The sequence below is a fragment of the Tamandua tetradactyla genome, chromosome X (genome assembly GCF_023851605.1).
Source record: "Tamandua tetradactyla isolate mTamTet1 chromosome X, mTamTet1.pri, whole genome shotgun sequence".
Taxonomy (NCBI): Eukaryota; Metazoa; Chordata; class Mammalia; order Pilosa; family Myrmecophagidae; genus Tamandua; species Tamandua tetradactyla.
In genome coordinates this window covers 116286195-116297337 of record NC_135353.1, presented here as the reverse complement: position 1 = coordinate 116297337, position 11143 = coordinate 116286195, and the positions used below count along the sequence as shown (strand labels likewise).

Here is an 11143-nt window from a genome sequence, read left to right as displayed (position 1 = left end):
AACCTGCAACAGAGAAAGGAACTAAACTTATTGAGCACTTACTCCATGCGGCTGTTTGATGTTCATGACCTCATGGAATCATTACAACTCCATGTGGCTAAGGTTTAAATGTAGGGAACTGAGACTTTGTGACTCAGAGAGGATAACTTTCCCAAGTTCACATGCCTAGGAAGTGGAAAACCCCAGATTGGAACAGAATCAACTCCAAAGCCCAAATTCTCTCTGCTATATCATGCAGACTACTTATGAAATGATATAGGGAACCCTCCTTCACCCTTACCTCCCACCCAGCCAAAGCATTTTGCCCACCCAGTTGCCTGAACTTCTGCTATCAGCTCGTCATCTCCCTGGGTTAAGGCCTCTTTCTCCATGGGCTCCACAGGGGGGAAAGGAGGGCAAAAGTAGGATGCAGAGGCAGGAGGTGAGCACAAGGTCTTTTATGAGGCATCAAATATACATTCTTATATACAAGGAAGAAAAAAGACAATGCCTGAACCCCGGGCTCCTCTCCATACAGCCCCTCCCACTGCCACCCTCCCCCACCCTAAGCCCCCCGAGGTTCCCGGCCCTTCATACAGCCAGGGTCTGTCTGTCTGTACTGAGTGACCATGGTGGAGAGAGGAGAGGGAGGTAGGAGCTCAGAAAGGGACTGGATATGCAGGGCAAAAAAAGGAGCTGGCACTTGTAAAAAATATATTTATAATAAATAAACAGGGCGGCAAAGGGGCTGGAGAGGCAGTGGAGATTTTGACGGACAGAAGGACTCAGGCATCCTGGCTCCCAGCCCCCCACTCTGATGGCTTCAATCTCTGCCTCAGGAAGGACATCTTGGGCTCACGATGACCCTCTGGAAACCTCTCTCCCCGGGGCTGATGCTGAGTGCCCTGCTCAGCGAGGTGTGTGTGGGTGATATCTGTAAAGTGCATTGTCTTCAGTTGTAGGCAGAATAAGTGTAAGGGAATGGAGGAGGGGGCATGCAATATGGGTGGAGGGCAGTGCCCTTCTCATCCCAGACCTGCCCCCCTCCTCCATAAAAAACAGAAAGAAAAAAAAAAGAAAGGGAAAAAACCTGTCTGGACTTTGATCAGGATAAGAAGGTTGCAGGGTGAGACAAGGTCCTGAAGCTCAAGAGGTCTGGGCTAGGGCCCACTGGAGAGAGGGCATAGACTGGATCCAGAGAGGAAGCACTGTCCCATCTGGGGGCCATTATAAGTGGGGTCCCACCCACCAAGTATATTGACAGTCTATGTCCTCCAGCAGGCAGAAAGACACATGGAGGTGCATGGCCAGGCCCTGAGGTCAGTGAGAGGGCCAAGCCAGCTACGGTTTGACCACAACTCTACAGAGCTCTTTCCTAGCCCCATATGCCAGAGAAGCTCTGGGAAAACCTTCACCCTTAGAGAGCTCCTGACACCCGCCCTTCTCTACCAGCCAGAGCTGAATGCCCGGAGGTCTGAGGCCGTCCAGCTAGGGCCTGGGGTCTGAGGCCATCTGGCTAGACCTCCAGGGAAAACAGGGGAGGGGAGGGGGACTGAGATGAAGAGAGGGTAAAAGGGAAGAGGATTTCTGAGAGGTCCTCACCACTCCCCAAGGCCAGATAGCCCTGGGTCTAGGCTTTGAGTGGCAAGGAACTTCAAATCCGGAAGAAAACCCCATGATGACTGTTGAGGGGTTAGCGGAGGGTTCTCAAGGGGAGGAGATTTGTATGTGTATATATATTTTGAAAAAACTGAGGCAGCAGAAAGGGTACAAGGTCCCTCCTGCTATGGTTTCCTCAGATCTTCCCGGGCCCCAGCACACTCTATCCAATCATCAGACCACGGTGCTGATCCGGCTTGGCTTGGCCTTGGGGTTTGCAGTGGGTGGATTGGCTGTGCCAGGGGGCCCAGAGGCGTGCAGTGGACCATGGGGTGAGGTGGGTGGCAGGGGTGAGTGCGGGGTATGGGGTGAGGGTGGGGGCAGAGGTGGGTAGGAGGGGTGGGGTGGGATGGGTGAGTGTGGTGACAATGGTGACTGGGGGTGGTGGGGGTGAGAGTAGGAACCTCCTGGCGGCCGGGATCCAGGGCCCCCAGAGGCCCCTGCTGTTGGCATCATCTGTGGGTGGTGACTAAAGATAAAGTGTTTGGGGCCCTGTTTGTGGGCTGGAGGGTGCTGGGGGGCAGGACTGTACAGGGGCAACGGGGATGTGGGCTGGTGCAGGGGGTGGCGGCCATGTGGCGCAAACTGAGGGTGTCCTCCAGCTCCCCGCCTAGGAGCCCTGCCTGGCCGGCCCAAAGTATAGTGCTGGGGGCCTGGGACTGGGCCATGGGCATGGAAGTGGCGGTGTGGTCCCACAGGTGGGGCTGAGGCTGGAGGTGGTGGGATGGAACCCAGCTGGGGAAGGGGTGGGGGCTGCTGAGGAGGTGGGGGTAGAGGGGGTTGTTGGGGTGGGAGGTAGGGGGGTGGGGCAGGGCCTGGTCCTTGGCAATACTGGGCATGCAGGGCCTGGAGCTTGGACTGCCCATCAGGTAGCACCCCCAGGCCACCATGGCTGTGACCATGGTGGTGGTGGTGGTGGTGATGGTGGGTGGAAGAAGCAGATGAAGAGGAGGCAGAGGCCTGGCCTGTTGGCGGTGGTGGCATCTGGAAGGGCCCCTTGCCCCGCTTGCTTCCAAATAGGGAGCCCAGGAAGGATGAGGAGTTGGAGACGGGCCTCTGGCTCTTGTACTCCTCTGGCGGCGGGGGTGGGGGCGGAGGTGGCATCCTCTGATGAGGGCGTGGACTGCTAATAACAGACCCCTGGAAGGGGGAGGGGGGAGTCAGGCCGGTCTAGAGGTCCTAAACCCCCAACCCTAAACTCCACCCCTGTTCCTGAGGGCTGGAGCTGGGGAGACAGGAACCCCCAAGCCATGATAATAACAAAATAACAGTCCTGTACTTGTACATGGAGCTTCCCAGCTTGTCAAGGTCTGCTGTCACATCCACTATCTCATCTGAGCCTCAGCTGGGAGAGGAAGAATTAATATGACCTCCTCGTCATTCCCATTTTGCAGGCAAGAAAAATATTAGGCCCAGAGAGGCAGAGTAACTTGCTCAGGGTCAAAGAGCAGGACTTGGAGTAAGAGCTTCTCATGGCCCAGCTTCAAGGGCGTCACTGCTCAGTGTCTGCCCTGGGCCTGAGAAGGGCCATGGGAGAGGGGAAGACAGACTGAGAGACAGGCAGAGTGAGGACAGACAGAGTTGAGGACAGATGGAGAGAGTGGTTGGCTGGGAGAGGCAGCCACACGTTTCCCAGCACAGAAGAAGGGGAAGCAACAGGTCCCCTCCTCCTCTGGGGCTCCACGGCGGGGCAGGGCTCATGCAGAGGACGAGTGGGGCAGGAGCTGGCACTTACTTCGATGGTGCTGTCCAGCGATCCCACGCTGTTACGCCGCCCCCGCTTCCCTGCACCCACAAGCAAGGAGCCCAGCGTCAGAGCAGCAACCCCCCCTCCCCACCCTGCTGGGCTCCAGAGCTGGGCACCAGGCCTGGGCCCCTCCCGGGGACAGACACCCCTTTATCCCTTTCCCCCATTGAAGAGGGGGAGGTGGGGAGGAGGAGAGGTAGAGAAGAAAAGAAGAGGAAAAGATGAAGGAGGAGGAAGAGGAGGAGAGGTAGTATAGGAGAGAGAGAAGAGGAAGAAGAGGAGGAGAGGTGGAGCAGAGAGAGAGAGAGAGAGAGAGAGAGAAAGAGAAAGAGAGAGAGAGAGGAGAGAGAGAGGGAGAGATAGAAAGAGAGAGAGAGAGAGAGGCTAAGACTGTGGCCCCACTTCACACTCCCTAGCCCAAACCCTGGGCTCCACCTGTTCTGACCTGGCTACCAGGCCCCCTGTGGCACAGTGCCCAGGGCTATGGATGAAGGCAGGTGTGTGTGTGTGTGTGTGTGTGTGTACGCGCATGTATGCGTGTGTATGTGTGTGTGCGTGTGGCCAGTTGAGGGAAGGCTGGTGGTAAGTGATAGGAAGCAAAGAGGACACCTGGTTCCTCGTCTCCCCAGCTAGGGCAGGGGCCCAGAAGACTTACCTGCATCAGAGAGGTCTCGCAAAGAGCTGCTGAGTGCACCCCGTTTGAGCCCATCGCCTGCTCCATAAGTGTCCTCCAGGCTACTGCGGACCAGGGTCCCATTCACTGAGTCCTTAGCCCCTCCGGGCTGTGAGGCGTTAGGCCGCATCATACCTTTCTGCTTCTCCAGCTCCGCTGGGTGGCAGTGGGAGAGATAGTGAGCAAAGGTCAGGAACAGGAGTGAGATTCCGCCTGACTGACCCCAACCCTCCAAGAGCCTGACTCCTCTTCCTTTCCTCTGTCCTCCAGGCTTCCAGTTTTGCCCTCTAGACAACCAGCACATTTTCCCCTAAACCTCAGCCTCATCTCGGAAGCTCCCCTCAGTGCCCAGCCCTTGTCTTGCACCATCTCCTCGTGACCAGTCTTCCCTTCATCCTTTTACAATGTCAGTTCTTCCTGCTCCTTTCCCCTTCCTTTCACCCTCCTTGCCTCTCCCCATCCCTGCCCCCTCTCAGTCTCCCAAACCACCCTTGCCTGTTAACAAAGAGCTTCACAGCAGGTGGTTCACAGTAGGCACAGGGAGGCCCTGCTAGCCTATGGCAAAGGGCAATCTTTCCAGAGCTCACTCAGCTCTCAGATACCTGGCTCCAGAGCAGAGAGACTCCTGGAAGAACAGGAGCAGGAAACTGACGGGAATTGAATACTTTCCGTGCTGGGCAGTTTGCTGGGTGCTATACATACTTCATCTCTTTCAGTTCCTCACAACAGTTCTGAGGTTAAGTATTACCCTCCACATTTTTCAAAGGAAGAGTCTGAGAGTCAGAGACGTGACATGGAGCTTGCTGGTAATGGTGGAGCTGACCTTCTGGGAGCAGGTCTGCCTGACTCTGTAGCCTGTGCTCTCTTGTCTATTGTCATGGTACCCTAATCGCTTTCTCTCTCTCTGAATTTCCTCAGGGTCTCAAGGGATCTGGCAAACAGAAATTTGTGACCCTGCCTTGCTGAGTAGAGTAGACCCTGCAACTGTGAAGTCCTCACCAAAGAGCTGTCTGATGCCTCTGTCTCTCTCTCTTTCTCTGTCTGCCTACCTCTTTCTCCTTATCATCATGTTACTTAACTGTGACAAGGAACTGGGACTGTTTAGCCTGAAGAAGAGAAAACTTGGAGGGCAATGGGAGGAATGAGATATAATCACTGTTTTCCATTAGATATGATCAAAATGACCTGGTGTAGTCCCTGGGGGGCTGAGAGGATAGGTCACCAAGACTCAGCTCAGAAATTAGCATGCATAGATAGTAGAGGAGAGTGTGAGAAAGGGAATCGTATTTGTTGAGCCCCTAAAATGCATTAGGACACTTTGTCCACTTTATCTCACTTAATCGCCACAACTCTGTGAAGGAGATTTCACTATCCCAATTTCATGTATGAAGATACTGGGCCTCAGGGGGTTAAGTAACTTGCCCCAGTTTACCCAGATAATAAATAGCTTACCTGGGGTCTAAAAATAGAGTCCTACCTCCAATACCCTGATTCTTCCTGCTGTCTTCCAATAGAAGGAAGAGTTAGCTCATAATTAGGGCTTGGAATAATGATCTGAGTTTGGGAAATAGATTATTCCCCCTTGTCAACCCCTTGTCATTGAAAGTATTCAAGCAGAGGCTGAGGGGTTCCTGGAATGAGGGTGGGAAGGGTGGATAAAGCCAACCTCAACTCTGAGGCTGTCAGAGGACAGGATTCTTGTTTTCTGCGGGGCAGTATATTAGAAGAGGGGAAAGGAGAGGTGGCTGGGCTACTCACACTCCACGCGGTATTTCTCCATCTCTTGCACCTCGGCAATGGACTCGCGCAAGTCAGATGTGAAGCGCAGCCGGTCCTGGAGGCTGGGAGCATTGAAGATAATGAGGACTTTTCTCTCCCCGCCAGGTACCGCAGACAGTAACTTGATCCCAAACTGGTAATCTGCAGAGCAACAGAGGTGGCAAGGAAGGTTGGGCACCTCTGTCAGGACTGAAGCAAGGTGGCTAATAAGTGAAATGATTTTTCTAATATCCAGCTCTGATCATGCCTCCTCTCTTCTCAAGAATCTTCGATGGCTCACCTTTGTCCCCACATCCCCCAAACTCATAATCACCATGGTTCTGTTACTCCCTATATTCTAGAACATAAAGGCAAACTGAACTCTATGCTACTGTCTGGGACCCTTGCCCTTTACACCTCTGCATGTACTCACATTGGTTCTGCTGCCCAGAATGCCACCCAGTGAAGCTCCTCCTGGCTCAGCCCTTCAAGGCTCAGCATGATAGCCATCTCTTCAGCCCACCCAGAGAACATGTGTGTGCACACGTGCATGTGTGCACACACACACACACACACTGTGGTTCTCTGTAAGAGCAGGGGCTCTCCCAGTGCTAGGCCCATGCCATACTCCATGCTGGGCTGCCCTTCATTCCAGGACCAAGGTAGGTGCTTTGGAGACCTTAGCCCCATTGTAAAGGACTCCAGAAATTGGAGGCTGGTATGGATGAGTGGTTGGCTAGGAAAGGCAGCCACAGGAGACTGGTATGGACAAAGGATGAGCATGGGGGCCACTGAATAGACTCTTGAGATGCTAGGATCCAAGAAGGGACTCACATGAATTCTGGAAGAGCTGCATGTGCATTTCCACGAGAGGAAAGGACTGACGGAAGCTATACGTCACCAAGATCTTCTTCTTCTGGAAAATTTTGGTGACCTTTGGCAGGGGTGGGAAAAAAACAAGAGGCAGGGTTTGGGGTAGGGAATTTCCACATGGTACCTATTTCTAGTATTCACCCTGCTCTCATACCCCCACAAACAGACATACACACAAACACATATATCCACAAGTCGGGGAGAACTGAAGCTTGCGGAGAAGAATGGTAGAGGTGGGAGAGAACGCAAGTTCCTGATGTAATGACGATGCACAACAGGAATTTACAATTTTTACAAGAAGTAACTGTATGCTATTCCCTCCAGGAAGCCTGTCCTAATGTTCTAGAGGGATTTCTTTTTTCCCATTTCTCAGTATCCAGAGTGCTGGTTCAGTACCTTTTACCTGTCAGGTATTATGTAGCCCTCAGTATATGTAGTTGTCCCTTGCCGGACTGGGAGCACCAAGAAGCAGGGGTCTGGTTTTAACGTAATTCACCCATCCCCACTGGGCCCACAGGGCCTAGCACATAATGGTCACAAGCCACAGTCTCAACAACCCAATGTCTTTATCAAGTACTTGGGCATTCTGGGCTCAATTCACATAGGCTGCAAATACCACAGACAGTCTGCGATTAGCTCTTAAAAGCAAACGTATTTGGTTTCAAGATGGTTACAGTATATAGTTATGCAAAGCATTTTTTAGGTCCTTCAGATTATGAGCTCCCTGAGAAAAGGAACTGAAACTGATTCATCTCTGGGTACACAGAATAGGTGTCAATACACGATAGGTGTTTAAACATTTACTGAGTACCAATGTAAGCCAGCCACTCCTCAGGGTCAGGCCATTTCATATCCAGCATCTTATTTCGTCCTCATGACGACCCTATGAGGTAGGGATTACCCCATTTCACAAAGGTGATTTTGCCGCCACTTCCTATCCCCAACCAGGGGACATTTAGTGATATCTGGAGACATTTTTGGTTACGTTGGGGGTTGGGGGGGGGGTGCTACTGGCACATAGTAAGTAGAGATAAAGGTTCTGCTAAACATCCTATAAAACACAGGGCAGCCCCCAACAACAACGAATTATCTGACCCCAAATGTCAATAGCACCAAGATTGAGAAGCCCTGCTCAAAAGGAAAGAAAACCAAAGGAGGGTGGAGAGAGGATTACTGTCCTCAAATTCCTGAAGAACTGTCCAGAGCAGAGGGAGAACACATATTCTCTGTGATCCCAAGGTTTAAATGAAGATTCTTGGGGGAAACTCATAGGGAGACAGATTCTGGCAGTCAGAGGTATAAAGGAAACTGGCTACCTTGGGGGGTCAGCAGCTTTCTGCCCCTGCAGTCATACAAGTAGGGGGCCATCCAGGAGGCTGGTTCTTGCCTTGTTCAGAGGCTGGACAGGAGACTGAGATTCCCTTTCAGCCCACAGTGTCCTAAGAGTCCCTTCCCTAATTGTCAAATATCTATACTGGTGAAGAACTCTGTTTTAAGGATCACTTCAAGCATCCCGGCCACCCAGAGTCATCTCCCTTTCCCCAACCCTCTGTATTATGGAGGGACACTTCCTAGCACTTTCCAGATTGTAAGTCTGTCATCTCCTCTGCTCTTCACATTTTCTGCTCCCGTGTGAATGTCAATACCTCCAAATGGATCTATGAGAAGGTGGAGGGGCGGAGAGGCCAATGCCTTGCCCAAGATCATGCAGATCACATGGTAGAACACTTTACTCAGCAGAGCTCCACCCACCAAAGCTAACATGGACCACAACAGATCCAGAGTCCAAGCTTACCATAGCCTTTCTATCCCCTCCCCACCACAGTGCTCATACCACAAGAAGATCATTGAAGAGGAAGACCTCTCGCTGATGCAACCCTAGCCTCTGGGGACGGTTGGGATCTGGCACCTCATAGAGCTGGCAGCAGCAAACCAGTCGACGGTGAGGAAGAGACAGGACCTTGATAGGCATGAAGAAATCAGTAAGGGTCAGTAAGGTCAGCCCAGCAGCTTCAGGTCTCAGGTACCTTAATATCCAACTGCAACAGGAAGTTAACCTCTGATACATAATGGCTGTCATTGATGCAAGGAGTATAGGCAAGTAAGGCCTAAGTTTTTCTGCTGCCTTGCCTTTGTCTCTATAGTTCCCTTGGTCTGGAATGCCTTGCTTGCCCAGCTCCATCAGGCCACATTCCACCTCTCTTTCAAAGCCAAATTCCAATGTTATCTCTTCCAAGAAGTCTTTCCTGATTTCCCAGGGCTGGAAATGATTTTATTTGTGTCTTTGTTTGACAGGCCACTGGTCTGTGAGGGCCCCCAAGGGCAGAGACTGTGTTAGATTCTTATCTGTGTCTCTGGCACCCAGTGAAATGCAAGACTCAGTGGAAAGGCATCTGTAAATGTTCCTTGACTGTAGTTGTTCTGGCTTTTGTTATCAGCTAACTATTAGTATGGCTCCTCCCTTGGAATGGCAGGCAAGACCAGAGAGGTGGGAAGGATGTTACTATTTATAGAGCACCAACTATGTGACTTGCAAAGTACAAGATGCAGCAGTCACAGAGCATTTCCACTTAATCCTATCCCTCAGCCCCTTGGGAAATGCATTATCAGCTGCTCTATTTTGCAGTTAAGAGACTCAGTGACTTACCGATCAGTGGCAGAGGCAGCAGACCAGAACCCTGTCCCCTCTGCAGCCTCCCAACGCACTCACCGGTTTCTTCCCCACAATCATGCGCTCCACAGCCTGCACCTGGGACACATGGTCGTCGTTAGTCCGCAGTTCGCGCCCTTGGATGCGCTGGTAGATGCCCACCAGGAGGTCCCGGGGGATGTCTTCACCATTGTCAACCCCTGGGTGTGGAGAGCAATGCAGGGAGTAAGTAGTAGGGGGTCTCCACTGCACCCAACCCCCAGGCATGGGCCAGGGTAATGGTCAGTATGGGAGTGAGTGGGTGCACCCATCAGACCCTCTGTCAGGACCTGGGAAGGTGCCTTTCAACACAACAGCCAGTGACTGTCTTCCCTGGGGTAGGAATTTTGTCTAAACGTACTGCAAATAAAACAATCAGATACGATTTTTTTAACCTTTCAAATGGGCAGAAATAATTGTAAGTGATAATATCCAGTTTTAGTAAGAGTGCAGGGATGCAAGCATGTATAGTAGCCTAACTCTTTTGGAAGGTAATTTGGCAAGAGCTGAAATGTTCAGATCCAGTGACTCTTCTAGGAATTTGCCCCAAGGAATGAATCAGAAATATGTACAAAGATAAATGTATAAGGATGTTCACTAAGTGTTCTTTAAGATAGAGAAAAATTCGGTGCCTGCCCATGTAAAAAAAAAAAAAAGACAAGAGAAAAATTTTGAAACAACCAAAGTTCTAATAATAGTAGGACAGCTAAGTACAGTATATCCATTAAAAAATATATACTATATGGTTATTAAAATTCACTTACAAAAAGATTTCAATGACATGAGAAAGTTCTTGTGGAAAATTAAGTGAAAAGAGCAGGACAATAAATCGCATGGACAGTATGATCTTAATTAACTATAGTAAAAAGTTACAGATCCAAAGAAAAAAGACTTAGAAGAAAACACACCAAAATATTAACCATACTTGCCTGTAGAGGGCAGAATTTGGGGTGATCAAAATAAATTTTCTATATTTTCTGAAATTTCTGAAATGAGTATTATTCCTTGTGTTTCTCTGTTTATTTACTTTTTTAATAGTTGGTGGGAAAACTAGTATATATATATAAAAAGAGAGAGAATGAATGAATGAATGAATGGTAGGATTCTAGGAGACAGCTCCAATTAGCCTCTAGTTCCCTCCTCCCAAGTCTACCATCCTTTTCCACTCCTAATTGTCTGCTGCGTAAAACCTGCTCACTCTTCTTTCTAAACCTTCTGCTAGGGAAAATGTTTTTGCCTTTGGAAAGATCACACCTCCTCCTAGGACAGGTGCTAAAAGAACAACCTTCATCCCACTGCTGTTTTTTTAACCTTAGCTGCCAGACAGCTGAAAACCTATCAACTGTGCAAACCCCGGTATCAGCACAATTGGCTTATCTTTTTTTTTTTCTCGAGTCATATTTCCCTCTTTCATTTTTGTTTAAATAATCTTAACATATGTGCCATTTTTTAGTAGGGTGGTCTTTGGAGAGAAGTGGGCTTGACAGCAATGCAATAAACTAAGAATAAAAGATCAAGATCAATAAAAGATCAACAATAAAAGATTCACTTTCATCTGGCATTCAATGCCATTATGTATCAGTTCCAATTGTCTTTCCCAAAGGATCACCCATCCCATCTTGATTGCTCTCTAAAGCACTCTACATTTTCCTACTTATGTGCCTTTGTTATTTTTACTGCTAGGTAATCCCTCCTTTAACTCCATTCTGTCACAAGCCTTCAAGGGCCACATCAAAATAACCGCTTCCTCCATGAAACTAGTTGG

The 11143-nt window shown here is 50.0% G+C and overlaps 1 protein-coding gene across 3 annotated transcripts in view; it reads right to left on the bottom strand.

Annotated features, from left to right (window-relative positions):
• Nucleotides 1-322: 322 nt before the first annotated feature.
• The window catches only part of IQSEC2 (IQ motif and Sec7 domain ArfGEF 2), an 83268-nt gene continuing 72447 nt past the window's right edge, over nucleotides 323-11143 (bottom strand). For 2 of the 3 annotated variants that reach the window (XM_077145282.1, XM_077145283.1), the window contains 7 exons: nucleotides 9400-9539; nucleotides 8524-8649; nucleotides 6651-6750; nucleotides 5817-5978; nucleotides 4041-4214; nucleotides 3374-3423; nucleotides 323-2778 (listed from right to left, as the gene is read on the bottom strand). In XM_077145282.1, coding sequence (XP_077001397.1) covers nucleotides 1813-2778; nucleotides 3374-3423; nucleotides 4041-4214; nucleotides 5817-5978; nucleotides 6651-6750; nucleotides 8524-8649; nucleotides 9400-9539 — 1718 coding nt within the window. In that variant the 3' untranslated portion in view covers nucleotides 323-1812. The remainder of the gene's footprint in view (nucleotides 2779-3373; nucleotides 3424-4040; nucleotides 4215-5816; nucleotides 5979-6650; nucleotides 6751-8523; nucleotides 8650-9399; nucleotides 9540-11143) is intronic. The other variant, XM_077145281.1, reaches the window with a different exon arrangement.